This window comes from Protopterus annectens, chromosome 3.part1 (assembly GCF_019279795.1).
Source record: "Protopterus annectens isolate FY-2018-M chromosome 3.part1, PAN1.0, whole genome shotgun sequence".
NCBI lineage: Eukaryota > Metazoa > Chordata > Ceratodontiformes > Protopteridae > Protopterus > Protopterus annectens.
Genome location: NC_056732.1, coordinates 1,378,663,053 through 1,378,686,742, shown reverse-complemented (window position 1 = coordinate 1,378,686,742; position 23,690 = coordinate 1,378,663,053). Strand labels below are relative to the sequence as shown.

Genomic DNA, 23,690 nt, shown 5'->3' with positions numbered 1-23,690 from the left:
ATTACATCATTCTTCATACTTCCCTGAGGTCCCAGGCTAACAGAAACTACATTTACATTCTTTAGTAAGCTCACACTTTGTCAGGAAGCAAAGCCATAAAGGACATTTATGCATGCAAATCCTGTTCTTTAACTCTGGCCTTAAAACAATAGCAAGAATTCCTTCACCTAGACAGGCCAGAACAGACTTTAGATCAAAGGGTCACAACATGTTTTACTTGGTCAGCAGAGTGCACTGTTGTTACATTTTTGTAACAGCATTTTTTCCATTTAAGACAACAAGCCTGTGGCTTACATTAATATTTACAAATGACAGAATTATCTATAAAATTCTATCTGGCTAGGCTGGCAGCCTTCACCTATATTCACCCAATCTTCACATACCGCTAAAGGCTTGACCATAAAAAAATCACAGAAATCTCACCACGTCAATGGATGTAACCAACTACTGGTACAAAACGTAATCAAAAGGCAAAACCAAGGAGGTGGTAGACATGGCAGTTAAAAGATAACTAGAGTTTAATGAAGTATGAGCGCTTTCGCATTGCTTCCGCAGCGCTTCTTCAGATACAACAAAAAATAACATCTCAATGGGTTACTGAGCAGCTTTGTATGGTTTTACTTGCTAGTTCTTATGACTTCCATCAGGGGTGTCTGAGTGCTATTATATGATTATGCCTTTGACAGTATGAGAACTTTTTGTTATATATAAACATGCATGTATATTTTATTTAGGTACTTAATATGTTATTTTTACCAGCTTTTCAGCTTTGCATTATAGGCTGAATGTTTTATATTTGTTTTTTTATGATGAATGTGCTACTTGTGATTTTGCAAGCTGGAGTTTAGGTCAGGTGATTAGTATAACTGAACAGTCACCTGATTGTTTTATATGTCATTTGACTATTCCTAGTATTTTTATTGGTTTACGGAGACTTAAATACAAGTATTTTAAGATTTATTTTATTGTATCTGAAGAAGCGTTGTGGAAACAATGCGAAACCGCTCATACTTGATTAAACTTAAGTTATCTTTTAACTGCCATGTCTACCGCCTCCTTAGTTTTGCCTCTTGACCATAAAAAGACAAAGACTTGATAAAGTGAAAACTGCTCCAAAACAGTGAGACAACTGGTTGGCTGCAGCTGGGAAGAATACATATTATAAAGGGACATGGTTGCCACTTTTTCAGATGCCCAAAGTGGGACATTGTTTCTAGAAAAGTGAGATTCTGCAGGACAAAACAAGCCCACAGCCAATGCAAAGGACAGAACTTTTATTAATTTTACATTTGTTAACCGGGAAAGTCTGACTGGATACATATCTATTTTCAGAGGAGGCCCGGGGAGAAAAACTCCACGTTAAAAAAAAATTAGTAACACTTAAAATGCAGGTTACAGAGATATCTAGAAAGTTAACAAAAAATCAAAGACAAAATCACATTTAGGTTACATTTAGATAGGAAATTAAAAAAAAACTGTTGGTGATGGAATAAATATACAGGGAAAACAATAATTTAAGAGAAGTGTGTCTATAAGAAAAAGGATTTTCAGTTAAAAAGTAAGGATGATAATTAAGAGAAAGTAGGTTAGGTAAGAAGGAGTTTATTTATAATGAGCAGAATAGTACGTTATTTTCCTGACATTGGAAATTAGAGACATATAAAGGAGTAAAGAAATATATAGTATGAGGGAGTGGGAAGAAAAAATAAGGGTAATCACATTTGTGAGCTAAGTTTGGTTTAATAGTTTCTTGGTATATTATGGGTTAATCAGGTTTTAGACATGAGCATGACTATTGTTTTATCTTACCTCAGTCTGATTATTGCATGGGTTAGTCAGGGTTTAGACATGGACATAGCCAGTCAATGTGCATGTACATCTCTAGGGGTGTTTTGAATTGGGACAAGGAGCATTTAGTGGTTAGTTCAGCAGGAAGGGAGTTCCATTTTTTTTCCAGCAGAGTTGGAGAATAAGGAATCTCCGGCTGAGTTGTTGGCTTTGGTCGTTTGTACTATCATTCTGCTGAATGAACGGAGGGATGCTAGGTTGCTATAGGGGGTAATATTAGTCAGAATAGGGGTACTGGTAGGTTGGTAGAGGATTTTATGAATAACTATGAGTTGGTTATAGTATATCTGACTGGGTAGTTCTAGCCAGCCTAATTTGTGAAGATTATGACAGTGGTGGGTACTGTATGTGGAGCCTGTGACAAATCTTGCTATATTGTTATAGCAGCTGGTGATTTTGTTGAGGTTTGATTTAGATAGATTAGTGAGGATGGGTGAGGCATAGAGAAGGGATGACAGAAGATGTGTGCGAGCTATGGCGGTTCAGGCAGTTGGGGTTAGAAATTTCTTAATCCTATACATGGAGCCTATTTTTTTCTTTATTGTTTTTATGGTTTTGTCTATATGGGCATCGTAATTCAGACTGTTATCAATGATTATACCTAGTAGTTTAGTGCAAGGTTCAGGAGAAATCGTGGTGCCATTGTTAGAAGATACTCTAATTATTGGTGGTGTCAGCTTATGGGTGGGGGAGAAAAGTAGTAGTTTGGTTTTGTTTGGGTTCAATAAGAGATGATGATTATTAAGCCAGTTCTCTACTTTGTTGAAGGTGGTTTGGGAAAGGGATTGCAATTCTGTGGTAGCAGAGGCAGAGCAGATTAGCGTAGAGTCATCTGCGTACTGTATAGAAGTTGCCTGTGGGATAACTTTGGGCAGGTCATTGATGAATATAGAGAAAAGGAGGGGACTGCAGCTGGGAAGAATACATATTTTTCCCTAAATAAAAGTTTATTCTTGTAGCATTTGAGTTGCTTATACTATTTCATATAATATTTGGGTGTTTCAGATGCAAAATATCTACTAAAGAAAACTTAGGAAATACTTTTGCGTCAGGACATTTGCCATTTTTTATTTTTTTCTGCAGAATACAACTGTTCAAAGAGGGACTGTCCCTCGAAAAGAGGGACAGGCGGTAACCCTATAAAGGGGGTTAGAAAGGCTTCTTGTAACATAACTCCTGAGCTAAAAATTATATTCCAAATCTAGCTATGCACACAAAGTTAGCAAAAATATCAGCAGTTTATTATGATGAAAACCACTAAAAGAAAATTTAGAAAAGAAAATGTGAATATCATACTTCTGGAATCCTTGTCCTTGTAATGAAGTAATGCACTGCTGTTTCAAGACTGCAATTCGTTGATCCAGCAATTTAAAGCTCTCAGGTCCATAGATCACAGAGCAAGGTTCTTGGGCTTCATGGACAACATCTGCTAGTGCCATCCCATAGGCAGACAGTATCCCAGCATACCTTGTGGAAAAGAAACAAAGTCTGAGAAAAACTGAGGAATCCAAGGCCTTAAGTTTTCATGCCCGTACTTCTGAACTGCTAGCTAAATTACAGGATTCAGAACAGTCATATTGTCTTGACAACAGAATTATAAAACAAACAAGTACAATTCACTTTGGTTTTGTTTCTATATCAGTGATTTCCAGAAAATCCAAAATAACCTGTCAATTAACAGAAAACACATGATGACAGACTACTTTTACTATGTGCTGCCAAGTAACCACTAGTTGAAACTTCACCAAACACAACTACCCAAGGCTTCAACCCTAATGAAAAAATAAATAAAACATGCAGTTTTTACGGGGATAAGCCCCCCTGTAACTCCTGCTCCATGTGAAGGACTTTGCACCCTAGACCCCCTTAATTATAAACACCAACTCCATGGTCATAAAACTGCATGTTAAAAGAGCTACCTAAAAAAAAAATGGAGTTATGGAGTTGCAACCATTAGGAAGAAGTTGCAACTCACCCAGTTGAATCGACAGTTTTCAATGATGTCCACGTCTAACTCCACCATTGGTAAAAAAGCCTGACATACAACTATGCAAAACAGATATTGCTTCATTAATGTATTATAAAATGGATATAATATGCCAAGGAGTCTGCCTCACCAACATGAATGAAACTGATAAATTCACTTTTGATGTCAAGACTGCAATCAGCCATTCTACTGATGAACATTAGCTGCTTGTGCACCTCAGTCTTCTGTATTAGGTCTTGCTGCGCACGTGGTGTTTGGCATGCAACAGGCAACTTTTATGCAGATTAATGCATAACCCATGTCATCAAAAACAAATGGAGTTGGTATGGGAATACTTTTATTGTTACCTTATTTTTATATTTTGATAATAAATGAATGTCTACAGCCTACTTCTCTATACAGAGCTAAGTCATCTGCATGAAATCTGAGTTATCGCCTTTTTCCTTGACTGGATTGGTCCCACTAGACTTATGGAATATTTTCTTCCGAAAAACCTAAGCTGGCATTTAGAGGAATTCTGTCAAAGTATAACTGTAAAGATCCCTACTCTTTCTACAGATGACAATGGTGTGACATCTTCCAAGGAGTGGTTTTCGTGAAACAGAAAACACATCTGCTAGACTGCATTAGGAGATGGGCATTCAAATTACATAACTGTCTGACCATGGCTTGCTGTATTCTGTACTGTTTGGTTTAGATAAGGTTGCAGATTCCCAAGCAGTACGTTCAGATAAGGTGTGATCAGTCAATATGCAGGATCTAGCTATAGAAACTGAGGTAGAGATGCAGTTGCCATAACAGGATACAGAAAGGACCAAGAGTAGAATAAACAGTGTGTCGTGTAACAGAATAGTATATCAGTGAAGTGTAGTCCATCCTAAGGATGTAATTTTTCATTGCAGCCTCAGAGACTGTTTTCTAAGATTGGGAAGACTTGTGAAAGCCTTGTGAACGACACAAGGTCTTGATTTCAAGATTATTTCTCCAAAAGCTACATTATTCTGAAAAGTACAGTCGAATAAGTAAGCTTATCATAACAGCAGATGCTCGAATGATCACTGCTGCAGTAGCTTAAACTACATGGGCTATATCCTGCATATGACATAACAGCCAGACAGCTTCCAAAGTTTCAGGGCATCTTTCATGTGCCAAAACTGTTAGCTCAAGTTGAGCTGACCAAAAAGAAAGGTTTGGGCACCATGCCCTTTAGAGCTTTCATGCCAACTGAGAGATGGAGTCTAAGTGCTAAAGAGGGCATTGCTAGGAAAAGGAAAAGAAAAGAAAACTTAAATGGCCACATCCTGGCATAAAAACACAGATAAAAAAACAAGGGGAGGGGAGGGAGGGATCAACTACTGCATTCAAACAGCTACTGTTGTGACAAGTTTACTTACATGACTGTACTATGTTCTTCATATTGATCATTGCTGCAGTATCATAAGCTATATGGGAAATTCCATAGCTTAAAAGGACTGGAAGTTGGAACAGTTCAGAAGTCTCTGTGGAATGATCCTAGCAAAATTTGTCCTTGACCTAGAGAAGGAACCCAGTTTATAGTGCAGTGTAAAAGTATGCATAAAGGACCAAGTTGTTGCTTCTAGACTACTTCTACAATCCAATCCTTTGCAAAAAGCCATAGATGAAGCCATGGTCATAGTAAAATGAGCCGTGACCCTGACCCTGACTGGAATACTTCTGTTGTGGTGGGAATAACAAAAGGTAATAGCTTGAGACATCAACTGGAAATAATCTGCTTTGACACAGGCTACCCCTTGTTCTTACCTTCACAAGAAATGAACAACTGATAAGTAGTTCTGAAATATTTAATTCTGTCAAGAAAGTACCAGAGTTGCCTGTGGACATCCTTTTCTCCATCATTTTTGGGTTCTGGGAAAAAAAACAACAGGGAGATGGGATAAATTAGCTTAAAGTAAATTGGAAACAACTTTTACATAAGGATTATTTCTCAGACAAGCCCTGTCTCTGTGGAAGATGAGATATAGTTACCCCACCATAGAGCTTGCAACTCAGACATTCTTCTTGCAGAGGTCAGAGCAATCAACAAAATTGTTTTCCATATTACGAACCTCAAGTCACCCAGATGAGCTGGTTTAAATGAAGCTAATATTAGCTTCTCATCTCAAAGTTATGACACCAAGTAGGATGAGCCACCAGTTTTCTGGGAGGCTTCTTATTTAGCAACCCTTTCAAAAAATGTTTCAAATGAAAATGCACTGCAAGAGGGGGATCCATCTGAGAAACCATCAGGGGTGTCCTCTTTCCCCTTTATTTGCACTATATTTACAACCACTGGCAAATAAAATAAGAGACTCGGAGAATCAAAGATACAGTTGGTATGGTAGTCAAGAAAAGCTGGCTCTGTTTACAGATGATATTATTTTATACCTGATAAAACCAAAAAAGGATATTTCAGAGTTGTGGAACATTTTGAGACAGTTTAAAATTGTTTTGTGATAAAACCAAAGGCAACAACTGTAAAGTACGTACCCATACACAAACTGGTTCAACAACAGTACATAGCAATCTGCAATTTTTAATTTGTACCGTCCTTTGTTATCAGGAATTTCCTTCACCTACCTCTGCATCTTTGGGATTCCCTGGGAGACGTGGCAACAAGGAACCAATACCGCAAGGAACCAATACCCCCCAATCTAAAACCCCCTGCCTTGCTACATTCTTTCACGGACATCTTACAATTCTAATTTCTGGTCTCTTGGGGCTATCCCACATACCCATATCTTCTTATAAACCTCTTTGCTTTTAACAATTACAGTTCACAAGAAATAGAAAACAAACAAATACAAAGAAGAAAAAAAGTCAAATATAACATAATTCCCTTACTTCTCTGATTATTTTTCTGATTGCGCAAGACTGACATTCTGGCCAAACCCGCTCCATTCGTCCTCATTTTGCTAGGGCTCACTCCACTCCCCTACCCTACCCCCATTCCCACCCATACCCCTTTCATTACTTTTATACATTTTGTTAACCACACCCTCTACTCAATTAACCAATCACCTCTCCCCAATCCTCCCCACCCACCAAACCAGTTCTACCCACCTTTACTCAACTCCTCATAGCTCCCAAAGCTCACATTATCCTCCCACTACTGCCCATCCTAACATACTTAACCTCTTCTCTCTCACCTTATCTCTGTAACCTCTCCCAACAATGCCTTATTACCACACCTTTCATTACTACATCATACTATCAGGCCTTGTCTTCCAGGCCTATAACTCTACTAAAGTACAGTTGTGTACCTACCATAAATGTAGATGTTCGAGTGTATTCACTGTTGCAGTCATTACACTTGGGTTATCCTGCTGGCAGGCTACCCGCAGTCGGCCAGAGTTCCAAAGTCTAGGTCTGGCGTTGGTTACTGTCGCCTCTTCCCTGACGTCAGTGCGCCAGGGGTATAAAAGATGCAACCAACGCTATTTTCTTCAGTTTTTCTTGCCTCAGATGTCAGGTGCCCCCAAATTGGAAGGCTGTAAAAAGTATGCCAAAAAGCATGCATGTAATAAAATAAACATTTCCTTCATCTACAAGCAAATACACCACATAGGTTGTATAGAATAGAGAAGTACAGTAAAGTCCCAGCATAGAAAAGGGGGATGGTGGGTGGGTAACCTGGACTGCAACTGTGAATACACTCGAACGTTTACATTTATCGTAGGTACACAAGTGTACTATGTTCATCGTGTTTCACTGTTGCAGTCATTACACTTGGGTAGAATCCCAAAGCTGTGGTTGAGTGGCTGGTCCTAAATAGGGTTAGGAGAGGCTACCAGGCCCTGCAGAACTGCAGTGGCAAAGCCTGCTCTGGATTTAGAGTAAAGAGGTAAGTGGTAGTGCTTGGTGAAAGTGTGCACTGAACTCCAGGTTGCAGCTTCTAAAATGTCCTTGGTTGGTACTCCCCTGAGAAAGGCTGCTGAAGTGGCTGCTGCTCTGCTAGAATGTGGCCTAATGCCCTTAGGCACTGATTTGTCATGTTGTGCATAGCAGAAGCGTATGCAGTGTCCTATCCACTTTGAAATTGTCTGCTTTGAGATAGGCTTTCCTTGTGATCCTGCAGCATAAGCTACAAACAGTTGCTCAGTTTTTCTGAAAGCTTTTGTTTTGTCCAGGTAGAATCGTAGCTGTCTGTGTATGTCCAAAGCGTGCAGACGTCTCTCCCCCTTATTCTGGGGATTTGGATAGAAAGTTGGCAAATGAATGGTTTGGTTAAGAGCCACACTGGAAATCACCTTTGGCATAAATGTTGGGTTTGTCCTCAGTGAGACCCTGTCCTGATGAAAAATAATGAAAGGTTCCACTGCCATTAGTGCCTGTAACACTGAGACTCTTCTTGCTGAAGTTATTGCTAGGAGCAGAGCAGTTTTCCATTATAAGAATTTTATATCAGCAGTGCTGGCTGGCTCAAAAGGAGGCAGAGTGAGTTTTTCTAAAACAAAATTGAGGTCCCAAGTAGGTACTGGTGCTCTCCTTGGGGGTCTTGTGTTTTTTGCCCCTCTGAGGTACTGTTTTAATAGTGGATGCGAAAAAATAGGCGGTCCCGTATTGTAATGAGCTGAAATGGCAGAGGCATGGATCTTAATAGATGAAAAGGATAGGCCTTTGTCCAGCATCTCAGTTAAGTATTGTAAAATCTGAGGAATATTTGGAACAAGTGGTTCAAGTCCTTGTGCCTGGTTCCAAGCACAGAATCTCTTCCATTTTTCTGCATAAGATTTCCTAGTGCTGGGCCTCCTGGCTTCTAAAATGACATCCATAACAGCTTTAGAGAGAAGTGTGGTCTGGGTGGCTATATATCTGCCATGCAGACAGATTTAAGGTTCTGAGTTGACTGTGCAGAATCTGATTGTTTTGTTGAGTCAGAAGATGAGGAATTTGAGGTAAAGGCCAGGCTGGGCATTGAGACAAGGTCTTTAGGATTGGGTACCAGTGCTGGCGTGGCCAGTCTGGGGCAATCAGGATAATTTTTGGCTTCTCTTGTCTGACATTTAGGAGCACCTTGGGAAGAAGAGGCAGTGGAAGAAAGGCATAAACTGTCAGGGTTTTCCAGCTGAATGATAGAGCATCCACTTTTCATGCTTGTGGGTGATATGTTCTTCTGCAGAATTTTTGTAGTTGGCAGTTGTGAGGGGAGGCAAAAAGATCTATGTCTGGGCGTCCCCATTTCCTTGTTATCATGCTGAAGACCTGTGGATTTAGTTTCCATTCGTGAGGATCCATGAGGTTTCTGCTTAGTTCGTCTGCCAGTGTGTTTTTTGTTCCTGGCAGGAATTGTCTCTGCAGATGTACCTGATAAGTCAGTGCTGTACTCCACAAAGTCATGGCTTGCCTGCAGAGGGGGTAGGAATGTGTGCCCCCTTGCTTGTTTATGAACCACATAACTGTGGTATTGTCCATCTTTAGTAATAGTTATCCTGGATGTAGTAGATCCTTGAAAGCTGTCAGAGCATTCTGTACAGCTAGCATCTCTTTTTGATTGATGTGAAGATGCATTTGTTCCTTGGGCCATGTGCCCTGAATACATTTTCCTGCCATGTGTGCCCCCCAGGCGTAATCCGATGCATCCATTATTCCATTATTATTGTCTGCCTGGCTGTGGGTAAAGTGAAAGGCTGTCCCTTGTTGTGGTGACAGGCCTGGGACCACCATCAAAACTCCTGTTGAAGGCAGGGAATTATAGTTATTATTGTTTCCAGGCTGTGGCAATGTTGAGTCCAAACACTTTTTAGATACCATTGTAATTTCCTCATATGCAGTCTTGCATATGGAATTAGTAGAATGCAGGATGCCATGAAGCCCAGGGCCTGCAGAATTTTTCTTGCTGGGAGCTGGGTCTTTGTTGCCATCATTTGAAAGTAATGAGTCAGTTGCCTTTGCTTGTCTAGCGTGTGATAAGCCATCTGGGCAGTTGTATTTAAGCTTGCACCCAGGAATATTACCTCTTGAGAGGGCACTAGTTTTGATTTATTTTCGTTTACTGTGTACCCTAGGCAAATTAGTAGTCTTTTTACAAACGCCAGATGTTTTAGTAGAATGTCCTTGCTCTCTGCTTGAATAAGGCAGTCGCCCAAGTACGGATATATGTGAATTCCTTTTTGTCAGCAAAATGCAATTACTGGTGCCAGGCATTTCGTGAAGACCCTGGGCACAGTAGATAAGCCAAAGGGCAGTGCAGAGAATTGGTAATGCATTGAGCCAGCTATGAATCTGAGGTATCTTCTGCAAGATTGCCTGATTGGTACATGCAGGTATGCCTCCTTGAGGTCCAAAGTAACTAGCCAAGCGTTCTTGCCTTGCATGGGTAGAAGTTACTGAAGTGTTAACATTTTGAATTTTGGAACATCCAGAAAAGTGTTTAAGATTGACAAGTCCAGTATTGGTCTCCAGGCTTTGTCCTTCCTGGGTACCAGGAAAAGTCTTGAGTAAAATCCTTGTCCCTGTTCTTGATGTGGTACTCTTTGAATAGCTCCCATATCCATGAGGGCAGCAATTTGTTTTTGTGCCTCTGCCCATTGGTTTTGTGGCAGGTCTGGCATAACCTTTGATTTTGGAAGGGTGTGAAAATGGAACCTGTAACCCTGAGAAACAATATTCAGTACCCATTTGTCCTGGGTGATTATGTGCCAATTTTCTGAGAAAAGTGCTAGCTTTCCCCCTAAGGGTGCTGACAAAAGGTAAGTGCTTGGCATCTGTAGAGGGAAGTCATTGGGACTGTTTCCTATAAGGTTGTGATTTGTCTTCTCCTCCTTTGGGGGCTGAAGCACCCCATTGTTTAGGTCTGTAGGAGCCTTGGGGCTGAGATCTGCCTCTTGGGCGTCTGCATCTGTCTCTCTGTGGCCTGTCTGACACCGGAAAGGACCAAGTTTTTGAAGGCCAGTTTCTGCTAAACCTAGGTGGTTGAACCTGCAAGAAATCCTTCACTGTTTGCATTGATTTTGCTTTATCCTCCATTTTTTTTTAACACTTCTTCTGCCTTAACACCAAACAAAGTATCATGCTGTAGTGGAGCATCCAATAATTTTACTTTAACATGTTCAGGTAAACTTTGTTCTTTTAACCAAGCATGCCTTCGAATGACAGAGCCTGTAACTGCAGCTCTACAAGAAGCCTCTAAAGAATCAAAACCACATTGCAGAGTATGCTTTCCCACCTGTTCAGCTGCATGCAATAAATCCTGCAATTCCTTATTGTCAGGACCTTCTGAGTTTGTAAGCATTTTCTGTTTTAATAAAAACATGAGGTACTGTTGATATTTAAGCATGTGAAACTGGCAGTTTAAAGCCCTTACAGCCAAAGTAGCAGAAGTGTAAACTTTTTTCTCCCATCTATCCAGAGCTCTAGAATCTCTATCAGAGGGAACATGATTTTTTGCAGTGGAAACCTTACCCCTTTGGGGCCCTGAGAAATAGTTTCTGGGTCAGCAGCAGGGTTTTTGTAAATAAATGTATGAGAGTCAGGGACCCTGTAGTACCTGTCTGGCTTGACTGGAGCAGGTGGTAAAGTGTCAGGAGACAGACTGGATTCTGAGAAAACATCATCAACTATATTAAGCACAGGGGGGATAGCCAGGGGCCTGTGCTGAGGCAGTAAAAGAAAATCTCTGAGCCTTTTCTTGGATTCTGAGTAATCCTGGCTCTCCCAATGGAAATGCTCCCTCATGGTGTGCAGGGTTTCCCCAAAAGAATAATCCTCAGGTGGAGAGGCTGAAGGTATAGATTCTTCTGCATCAGAATCCTCATAGGGCGGGAGAGAGCAACCCTGATCATAAGAGGAATCGGAGGAAATAGAAACCTGGTCAGAGGAATCATAGTTAGTGTCTTGCCTAGGCCTTTTATCAGGAGGGGGATGGGAACCCCTGATTAAAAGTAATTAAATCTTCGGCCATTTTAAGCATCTGTTTCTTTGGCATGGATGACTGTCCTGGAGAATGCTGTACCTGTTTTCTTGTTTTTAATGGTGAATTTGACTTTGCCTTGGCTGCAGCAGAGGACTTAATAGTAAGCTGTGAAGGTCTGAAAACACCCTCAGAAGCCGATGCCTGCACAGCGGCTTCGGACCCATCTGAGGGAATCGTTTCCGCAGGCCCAATACCTTGAGTATCCAGAGGCCTAGGTGTCTCCACGTCTGAGTTGGATACGGCCTGTGGCTCTGAGGTAGCGGGTGTCAGGGGCTGCGAAAACACCTCACTGAGAACCACGAACCGGCGACTGGCCTAGAAGAGGCTTCGTCGTTGGTTTTGGACCTCAGATGCCTGTCCTTTTCCTTGTCTTTGCGTTTTTTTATGAATTCCGGTCGTCGGTTGTTCCGATGGCATTATATAGTTAAACCTCCGGCCAAAGTAATGTGAAGCAAACTCAGACCTACGCTTAATAGTGCGTTTGTTGAATCTAGCACAAAACCGACAACTAGTAAGAGTGAAAGTCCTTATGAGGTATTTGCTTCCCACAAGAAATACAATTGTTAACTTTTACTGACATTGGTCTGAAGCAAGAAAAAGTTTCCCCAACGGGGTACTTAGCTTTATTGAAGACTTCGGTTCTGAAACTCGATTTCGAAAATCTCAGGAGTCGGCCGACCGGCACTTGCGAACTACTTTTGCTTCAGGCACCATGCAGCAAGAAAGACTGGAGAAAATGGCGTTGGTTGCATCTTTTATACCCCTGGCGCACTGACATCAGGGAAGAGGTGACAGCAACCGACGCCGGACCTAGACTTTGGAACTCTGGCCGACTGTGGGTAGCCTGCCAGCAGGATAACCCAAGTGTAATGACTGCAACAGTGAAACACGATGAACATCCTCCACAATCATAACATCCAGTTCAACTGCTCTCCTACTATATCAAGCAACTACCCCATACCTTTAACCAAATCATATAGTCACATTAGCCCACAGCTTTACTCCTTTACTTACTCTTCTCTTTCATCTTTATCATATAAAAGCCACCTACCCATATTTCCCTACTTTCAGCTATCACCTCATAAAAAACAAACTAGCACACAGACCACTACACTCCCTAACTCATATAAAACTACTTATAGATATCCATCCAAACCCTGTCCCCAGCTGTGACACAAACAAAGCACAAAGACACCTCCCCAACCCTACCCTAAACTCCTGAAGCTACAACACCCATACTACTAACATACAAACCCCCCTACCAGTTGTTTCCAAATCTGACTTACAAATCACCAACTTTAATCTCAGAAGTCTAGTAAATAAAATCACAGAATTCCATGCTGTCTTAGCCACCTACTCTCCTGACATAGCCATTTTAACAGAAACTTGGCTAAAACCGCACATCAAAGACCCTGAAATTACTCCCCAAAATTATAACATCATATGGCAAGACAGACTAAGCAAAAGAGGTGGTGGCGTAGCTATAATGTTCAAAGACTCTCAAGGTAGAAAAACTAAACATAACCCCACCAGACATCCCTAACGCAGAATTACTCATATCACGTCTGCATATTAACTCACACAAAGCCATAATTATCATGGCCATCTACCTACCCCCAGGTAAGAACCTTCCCAACATTGAAAATCTCCTCTCCTGGTCCTCCACCACTTTCTGTCAAGAAACCATCATCCTAGGTGACTTCAATCTCGGCTGGCTTACCTGCTCTTCTAACTGCCATTCTAACTTATCAGTCTAAAAACCTACACCCAAATTATAAATGGTCTCACTTGTACTGGCAAACACTCTCAAAAAGAATCTCTACTTGATTGGATATTGACCAACAAACCTAACCTGCACAACGAAAGAGGCTGCCTTCCAATCAGCCTTAGTGATCACTCCCCCACCTATTTACTAAAAAAAAAAAGAATACAAACTCAGTCTAGTTCTCCCATTGTATACACCCACTGCAAGAAAAACATTTCCCCTGATAATTTCAACCTACTGCTACAGCAATATGACTTGGTCACCACTAAGAACCCTTAACCTGGACCTTGCAGTTGAATAATTTAATAACAAATTCCTTGAACTCCTAAATAGTCAGGCCCCCCATAAGAAAAATACATATCAAATCCAAACAACTACCTTAGCTTTCCCATGATACTAAACTTATCAAACAAAGAGACAGAGCTAAGGCCCTATACCAATCCACCAAAAGCATAAAAGATCAAACAGTATATCAGCAGCTAAGGAACCAAACAAAAAAATGTATAAAAAAGACAAAAAAACTACTTCCATACCTCTCAAGTTAGGCACCTTCACAACCCTCGCAAATTCTGGCAAACTATTAACTACCTCCTTAACCCAGGTAAAACCTCCACCCCCCTCCCCCTTCACATCTAACACCTCTGAATTCATAGCATCCCAATTCAATTCCCACTTTATTAATTCCATCACCTCCCTCCTACAGAACCACCAAAGGCTAACAATCTCAACCACCCCTGCCTCTAACACCATCAACTCTTTCTCCTTCAAACCTATCCAAACCTCCTACATAAAAAAAGCTTCTCAGTAAACTTAAACCTAGCAGCCTAGCTGCAGACCAACTCCACACTGAGTTCTTAAATATTGCTGTCCTATCTACCGCCTATCCTATATCTCTTCTTATCACTTGCTCTGTCTGAAGAATATGTACCTCACCTCTGGAAAGTTGCACATATCATCCCCCTCCACAAGGGCAGCCCCTCCAGGGAAATCACAAACTATTGGCCCATTGCTATCCTCCCACCCATAGCTAAAATCCTAGAGAAATGTATTCATCTACAACTCCAAAATCACCTCATTGACAACAACCTACTATCCCACTCCCAGCATGGATTTAGGCCAAAGCATAGCACAAACACTGCCTTAATATCATTCACTGACACCATTCATCACCTCATGAACAATAGTCTCATAGTCTCAATAATCTTCCTTGACACGTCAAAGGCATTTGACACTGTCTCCCACCAGCTTCTCCTAAACATCCTTGCCACCAACAATCTCAGTTCATACACACTTACATTGTTCAAGAGCTACTATCTGACTGTAAACAGGCCACGATACAGCTCTTATCTGATCTGCCCCATCCCTCGAAGAACTTCAAGATAAGACCCAAAAAGCATTTCATGAAACAGAAACCTACCTATCCAACCTCCAGCTCATTCTAAACCCCAATAAGACCAAATTGATGTTTTTCACCAACAAACCATCCAGTAACCACTCTCCACCCCTCACCATTCATTCCCCAATGGAACCACAATTGAACCCACAAACCATACCAAACTCCTTGGTGTAACTATAGATGACAGGCTAAAATTTGATGCTCACATCTCCCAGTCAATTAAAAAAGTCCATGCCAAACTTGGATCTCTCTACCATACAAAACCTTTCCTTACAAACCAAGCCAGACTATCCACTGCTAGATTCCAACTTCTATCTACCTTACTCTACTGCTCACACATCTTTACAAACCTCTGCAAAACCGATCTAAACAACCTAACATTATGTTATAAAAAATTTGCAAAATTTGCCAGCAACCAGTCTCACAAATCTCATCATTGCTCTGCTCTCCAACTGAATTGGCTTGAGCTTCCCAACCTGTTAACACTAAACCATCTCACTTTACATACAAAATCATTCACAGCCCTAACCAGTGCCCCTCACTTTCCTCCCTAGTTGAACCTCAAGTCAATACAAGGACCCTAAGATCCTCCAACAGACTGATGCTAAAATTAACCCAGTTGCACAACTACCACAGCGACTGTCTCTACTCTAATAAAATAGCTCCTATACACAGCACAAGAAGAAACCTATAATTCAAAGTAGAAAAGGATAATGATGCAACAGGTGGGAAGCTTAAGAAACAAGGAGAGACTGGGATTCTGGATGGAGATCCTTACGGAAAATAACAATAACCATACAGAATAATATATTCATAAAGTAGCAGAAAGTATTCTAAGAACTAAGCCAACACTGGAAATGAGAAAGGGGATTCTTTCGATAGGGATGACTGCAACAAGGGATACACACAATAGGCAACAGGGGTCAGGAATTTAGAGAAAACTGGCAAAAGAATCACGGTATTCGGAGTAAATAATTAGAGACAGAAAAGTAACTGAATGGGAAGAGGTCAAGAATTTATTTGGACTGCAGGGTAGGGATTGCCTTTCCTATCAAGGATTGATAGTATAGGCAGAGAGAAGGAAATAGGGGGATCCTAAGTGAAAGACCAGAAGAGTTTTTAGTAGAATCTAGAACAGAAGCTGCTGTTAAAAAAGGAATAATTTGTAGAGTATACAAAATATTTCATGATAACTATACAAATCATTTAGAAGAGGTTAGAAAGGATTAGGAAGAGAGACTGGATAAGCAAATCACAAAGAAACAATGGGGGGATATACATATGTCTCCCAAATATGCAACAATGTGTACAAGATTTAGGATCTTTGCTTGGAACTGTTTACATACATATTTTAATACCCCAAGTAGACCCCAAAGAATTTTTCCTCAGGTACACAGCAAATCTTAGAAATGTGATGGGGAAGAAAGAAGTAATTTGGAATATATTTTATGGGAGTGCAATGAGCTGGCAGACTTTAAAAATTCCCTGAAGACTGCACTGTCAGAGATACTGGATGAGCAAATCCAGGGTAACTAGGTAAATTATTATTTTGAGCTATGATATAGAATCAGAATTGCCTAGACATAATAAAGCCTTGCTGAGTCTAATTATGGTAGCTACCAAAAAAGCAATTACTTGGGGTTGGGACGATGGCCTAATGGTTAAGGTGTTTGCCTTACAAACACAAGGTGCAGGGTTTGAGTCTCACAAGGGATAATTGGCTAGGCTTAAAATGGCTTGCAAGGGCAGTTAGCTTAGTACAAATCTATGAACCTATGAACCTACTAGAAAATGGAAATCAAAATCTAAATCAACTTACTAGAAGTAGTGATTATAACAGAGATAAAACAACCAGAACTGGGATCTTTAGTAAAGGGTCGGAACAAAATTTTCTTGCTGCCTTTAGCTACTTCCGCCCAAACTGCCGATTTTCTAGAGTTACTATGATTTAAAAAGCTTGTTTCAGCTACATATTGTACTTATTTACTGCCTGCACTTTAACAAAGTAGTTTTTGTGTTTAAATTACCTGTTTTAACTGTTGTAGGCTACACACTCACGTGTGATAACAATTTCTGTGCATTTAAAGTGTTTTTTAGATTGCATCTGCTTTATTTTCTGAAAAAATAAAAAACAAAAAAAAATACTTTTTTCCCCGCCTTTCTAAGCTAGTATAGTCCAGTTTACAGGTTAGTGCTGAATTCAGGGCTGTGTTACAAGTTTCTGTGTTTGCCCATACCTTACTTGGATAGACGGAGGTTTCTCTGTTCACTGTGAGAGGGGGAGCTTTGAGCAGCCTATCTGTCCCTGGAGGAGTGGTTTCAGCCCAGAAATTAGTAGTTTATTGGACATTTTGGGCTAATTTCTATCTCTTTCATTTCCCTGCTATAAATCCCGCATTTGCGAGGTTTTTACGCTAGTATACAGCTCAGCAAACTCCTGCCTGGTGCCCTGCAGAGTTCTACAGCAACAGAGGGACACAAGAGAGACTTTGGAGTGATTAAGTATCATTTTTCTGCATTTTTTTGCTGCCTTTAGCTAATTCCGCCTAAAACGCCGATTTTCTAGAGTTTTCTGTGATTTAGAAAGCTTGTTTCAGCTACATATTTTGCTTATTGTACTGCCTGAACTTTAACAAAGTTGTTTTTGTGTTTAAATTACCTGTGTAACTGTTGTAGGCTACACACTCAAGTGTGATAGCCATTTCTGTGCATTTTAAGTGTTTTTGTTATTGTATCTGCTTTATTTTCAGAAAAAAAAAAATATATATATATATATATATATATATATATATACTTGTTTTCCCACCTTTCTAAGCTAGTATAGTCCAGTTTTCAGCTTACTGCTGAATTCAGGGCTGTGTTACAAGTTCTGCATTTGCCCATACCTTACTTGGATAGAAGGAAGTTTCTCTGTTCACTGTGAGAGAGGGAGCTTTAAGCAGCCTATCTGTCCCTGCAGGCGTGGTTTCAGCCCAGAAATTAGTAGTTTATTGGCCATTTTGGGCTAATTTCTATCTCTTTTATTTCCCTGCTATAAAACCCGCATTTGCAATGTTTTTGCGCTAGTATATAGCTCAGCAAGCTCCTGTCTGGTGCCCTGAAGAGTTCTACAGCAGCAGAGGGACAAAAGAGAGACTCTGGAGTGATTAAGTATGATTTTTCTACATTTTCTTGCTGCCTTTTAGCTAATTCTGCCTAAAATGCCGATTTTCTAGAGTTTCTGTGATTTAAAAAGCTTGTTTTAGCTACATATTGTACTTATTTTACTGCCTGCACATTAACAAAGTCATTTTTGTATTTAAAATACCTGTTTAACTGTTGTAGGCTACACACTCAAGTGTGATAGCCATTTCCATGCATTTAAAGTGTTTTTTAGATTGTATCTGCTTTATTTTCTGGAAAAAAACAAAAAATATACTTGTTTTCCTGCCTTTCTAAGCTAGTATAGTCCAGTTTTCAGCTTACTGCTGAATTCAGGGCTGTGTTACAAGTTTCTGTGTTTGCCCATACCTTACTTGGATAGAAGGAAGTTTCTCTGTTCACTGTGAGAGACGGAGCTTTGAGCAGCCTATCTGTCCCAGCAGGAGTGGTTTCAGCCCAGAAATTAGTAGTTTATTGGCCATTTTGGGCTAATTTCTATCTCTTTCATTTCCCTGCTATAAAACCCGCATTTGCATGGTTTTGCGCGCCGGGCAGCACCTGTTAGCTAGGTTATAACTATTCCCGGATCCACAAAGTCTACCCTTCAATTTTTCCCTTGGAACTAGACAAACATTCAACTTAAGCACTCAAACCATTCACTTTTCCCGGCACTTGCTCAAAACTCATAGCAAGCACTAATAAACATTAGCACTAGACCCCCCTATACTGTAGAAAAGGACAAGGCTCTCTATTCGACCTTACCAGCCAATCAGTAAAACAGTTCACTGTACCTATCCAGGCATGTCCAAAGGCAGTTTCAGGTGTACTCTCCGGTCCAACTGGTGAATTTGGGCATTTTGAGGCAATGTTACAATTGCCTTGTGTACACAGTTAACCTTCTCCTCCTTCCACCAAACACTAATACATGCGAGAGATGCAATTATAAAGCCAAACTGGGGGCTAAGCTCTCTCAACCCAAGACAGAACCAGGCAGTCAAGAGGAGAAGGGAATTACTTGCATCACGCCACCAGTCTCACATAAACCTATGAAACCAGCACCGGCAAAAACACACATAAATACACGAAAACATACTCGTATGCTCTAAATAAAAATCTGCAAAAGCAACAGAGACCTCCAAAGCAGACATCCAAGCAACCTCCACCCCCCACCACAAATCATGAAACACAATACTTCACAAAACCAGTGTGCCACGCAATCACAGCCCTTAAGGCAAAATAACATACCCAACACACTAGTAATAGGTGACTCTATAGTCAGGCACACTGATGTCCCACTCACTAGGCTGAACAAGGAGAAGGTTACTGTTAGCTGCCTGTCAAGTGCCAGGATCCTCCACATAACACAAGCACTCAGGTCATTCCAGAACAAGTACAAATATGACTCTGTCATTGTCCATGTTGGTGTGAATGACCTGAGCCGTATCTCCCTGGACTACATGGAAGAGCTTTCTGATCATGTAGCCCAGGCCGGTATGACCCTGACCCTGAGTAGCATCCTGCCCTCACCAAGAATGATACCACAGTATAGAGAAAAAAATTATCAATTTCAACAATTGGCTAAGCTTCTGGTGTCATTCAAAGGGGATCCAGTGTCTGTCAGCCTGGGATGACATGCTCGACAAGCCATGCTGATTTGCTACAGATGGCTTGCACCTGTCACCCTTAAGCTTTCGAATACTGGCCAAGGCTCTTGTCACCCCCATAGTGCCTTTTTTAGGCAAGGCTCAAAAGACAAACCCACCATCGTAAATAGCACAAGTAACAAAAAACTGAGGGTAATGCTACTCAATGCCAGAAGTCTAAACCTCAAAATGCATGCACTCAAGAAAATCGATATATGTGCAACAGAAACCTGGTTTAAGGCTCCAGAGAGCACCCCAGCACTACTAGGCTACAACTCATAACATACATTTCAGCCACAAAATCCGGACCTGAAATACAAAAGGCAGGGGAGTATCCATATTCATCAAGGATACCCACACCTCCAGGTTAGTGGCACAGCACGATGCTTCAGAGATCATCCATATCCAACTAACAATGGGCAAAACTGCTATTCAAATTATAGCTTGCTACAGATCACCCACCATGTCCCAGGACCCCCATTCCACATTCCTGGAAACACTGGGAAACATAAAGGTCCTACCAAACACCATCATATTGGGTGATTTCAATTACCCAAACATTAACTGGGAGAACTATTCAAGTACAAAGTCCCTTGCACAACATTTCCTAGAATTTATAAACTCAAACGCTCTGGATCAACTGGTCAACACCCCCACCAGAGGTGACAACATATTGGACCTGGTCATCACCAACATGGGTGACCGGAGATCCACACCAGAGGTCAACCCCTCACTGGTTAGATCTGACCATAAACTAATCACTCTGGATATCCACATTCTGCCACCACCCCCAGTCAAAGAAACCACAGTGAAAAACTTTTCAAAAGCAAACTTCACGTTACTTAAGACCGAGGTGGGAAGTTTCAAAGCTGTCCAAGCTGCAAAATCATTTACTAATGCACTCTACAGGCACCTACAAGAATGCATGGATCGTGCTATCCCAAACAAAACCAAGACTCACTCCTCCAAGAAAAGGAAACCAGTCTGGTGGACCCTTGCCATAAACAAGCTATACAATACAAGGAGGAAACTAGTACAGAAAAGAGTAAAATCGCAAGAAGGGAAGACATTGTAGATCAGTATCAGCAAGAAACTACATTCCCTCATAAAATCATCCAAGGCTAGCTTCGAAAGAAAAATTGCCATGGACTCCACAAGGCATTCTTTAGCTATGTCAAAAATCTAAGTGGCAATTCTCAGATCTGCCCAGAGTTAGTGCAGAATGGCACAAAATACACTGAACTGACCGATATAGCCAACATCCTGGCAGACAGGTTTAGTGCAAACTTCAACCCCAAAAGTAACTATAACTATACCAGAAGAATGAAGTGCCCCTGAAATCACAGACACTCAGGTTAAAACAGCCCTCTCCAAAGCCAAAAATACAGTATCAATGGGACCGGACGGTGTCCTAGACTGCGTCCTACACAAGCTCAAAGATGAACTAACTCCTCACCTAAACACACTGTTTAAACTCAGCCTCTCTACAAGCTACATGTCCACAGAGTGGCATACAGCAAAGGTTATTCTGCTCCACAAAAGTGGAGCCACAATGGACCCTGGGAACTATCACCCTATAAGCCTGACTAGCTTGGTCTGCAAAGCTATGGTGCCCATCATCATGGATCTCATTAACAGAGACATTGGGAACCTCCAAACACTGGACCCTACACAGATCGGCTTTGTTAAGGGCAGATCATGCCTCCTAAACCTGGTGGACTTCTTTGAGACAGTTATCAAGGCTATAGATGAGGGAAAGGTGGTCCACACAGCCTACCTAGACCTCGCATATGCCTTTGACACTATTCCCCACTCAGGTATTATAGACTAGCTCACCAGCCTGAACATAAACCCCTACGTCACGAGATGGGTTGCCAACTGGCTCACAGACAGAACCAACATGGTAAGAGTTGTGGGGAGCTAGGTCTGACTCTAAACCAGTTACAAGTGGCATTCCCCAGGGCTCAGTCCTAGGATCCCTCCTGTTCGGCATATACTTCTCAGAGGTACAGGCAAGCACAGGAGGACTATGGCTGACCAAGTTAGCAGACAACTGCAAACTAGGGGCTATAATTGACTCTCCGGCTGACACAGACATTCTTCAAAAGGATCTAACTGAGACAGATACCTGGTGTCAAAACCATGGCCTCAAGCTAAATGCCAAAAAGTGCATAGTCATCCCCTTTGGAAAAAACAAAGTATCCACAAACTACCACATAGATGGTAGCCCCCTAAATACGGAAGATGTAATAAGGGATCTGGGGACCCAAGTACATAGTAACCTCTCCTTTGATAATCACATTGCCAAAGTGGTTAGAAAATCCTTCTATGTGGCCCAACTAATCACAAAAGGGTTTGCATCCAGATCAAAAGAGGTCATTGGGCCACTCTGTGCATCACTCATCAACCCATCATAGAGTATAATGCCCCATTTGGGATGTACCTTACAAGACACCTGCAACAACTGGAAAGACCACAGAAGTACCTCATCAAGAGGATCACTGGCCTCAGGCAGATGCCCTATGCAGCTCGAATGAAGAAACTCCAGCTGTACTCGGTTGCATACCACTTACTCAGAGGTGATCTCTGCCTGACATGCAAGGCCATGTCCAACCCAGAATTGATGGACATGCTCCACCTAAAGAAAACCATATCCCCTCGAGCCACACACTCCAGGGATCTAAACCTCACCACAGCAATAAATAGGACATGCTGGAGGGATAGCTTCCTGTCCCAGAGACTTCCCATGATCTGGAACAAGATTCCAATCTACATTAGGCAAAGCTCCTCACTAGCCCTCATCAAGAGAAACCTTGACGAGTGGATGAGAAACAGAAAGTTTACCCCAGGGATCACTTCAATGGCTCTGATGGACAGAGACACGGGGAACTAATCTATGGAGGTGGCAAAAGCCAACACATTCCGGCTAGGCTTATAAATGCCTTTGGGCAGACAGCCTAGTACCTTCCTATGAACTTAGAAAAAAATTGGAATTGTGGGAGCAATATATGCAAAGAAGGAACAAGGTTTAAAAGAAGGCAAGATTTGAATGAGCTACGTGATGTCTGACTGACAATGACTGCATAGATTATAATTAAAATTATGCCACTATAGTCTGTTTTCATTTATATAAATGCATGTTTGCCTATGTCATACATGATAATTTAATAAAGATATTTCTTGTTTAAAAAAAAAAGAAAAAAAACAGGGGGATCCATGTGCAGACATGCTGAAATGGCTGACAAATTAACCTTGACAGAGGAGTAAGACAAGCCGTAGGATAATAATTCACACAAATACTGTAAAACCAGAGAAACGCTAGCCCTGAAAGTGTGTTGGTTGCTTTGCTGGCACCAAATAGAAACCCGTTTCTATTTGCTTATATATGCTTTTCTAGTAGCAAGGCTTCTTGCCTCATTTAGTACCTGCATGTCCTCAGAAAACAGGTGCCTATAAAACATATTAAGACCTTGCCAGTCAGCTGTAGTAGTTTGGGTAGGGATGCCTCAGACACTCTGATCTTAAGTGAGAAATTCCAGTCTGTGAGGAAGCTTATGGTAACTGTCCCCTGGCCAATTCCAAAAGAAGGGAGAACCAATGTTGCCTGGTTTAGAAGGCAGTCATCATAATCATATTTGGAGAGTCCTTCCAAATCTTCATTAGTACCCTGAATATCAGTGGAAAGAGTGGAAATGCAAGCAGGAACAATCCTGACCAAGGAAAAGACGACATCTGGTTTCCAGGCCTTCATGAATGTAGTCCAGGAACAGACGTTTGCCATGTGATTGTTTAGTCAAGAGGCAAAATAATCTACCTAAGGAATTCCCCACAGATGATGCAAATCTTGGAAGACCCCCTGATTCAGTTTCCATTCGCGAGGGACTGCCTTGGGACCGCTCAGGTTGTCTGTAAGCACAGTTTTGTTCTGATGGAATGTAAGATGCCTGTAGAGTGAGATTATGCTCCAAAGCTAAATT

At 41.3% G+C, this 23,690-nt stretch overlaps 1 protein-coding gene across 1 annotated transcript in view; it reads right to left on the bottom strand.

The window, feature by feature from the left end:
• OPLAH (5-oxoprolinase, ATP-hydrolysing) overlaps positions 1-23,690 on the bottom strand; it is a 1,902,532-nt gene that overhangs the window by 755,478 nt on the left and 1,123,364 nt on the right. Inside the window, exon 12 of the mRNA XM_044067415.1 lies at positions 3,145-3,315. Within this exon, the coding sequence (XP_043923350.1) occupies positions 3,145-3,315 (171 nt within the window). The remainder of the gene's footprint in view (positions 1-3,144; positions 3,316-23,690) is intronic.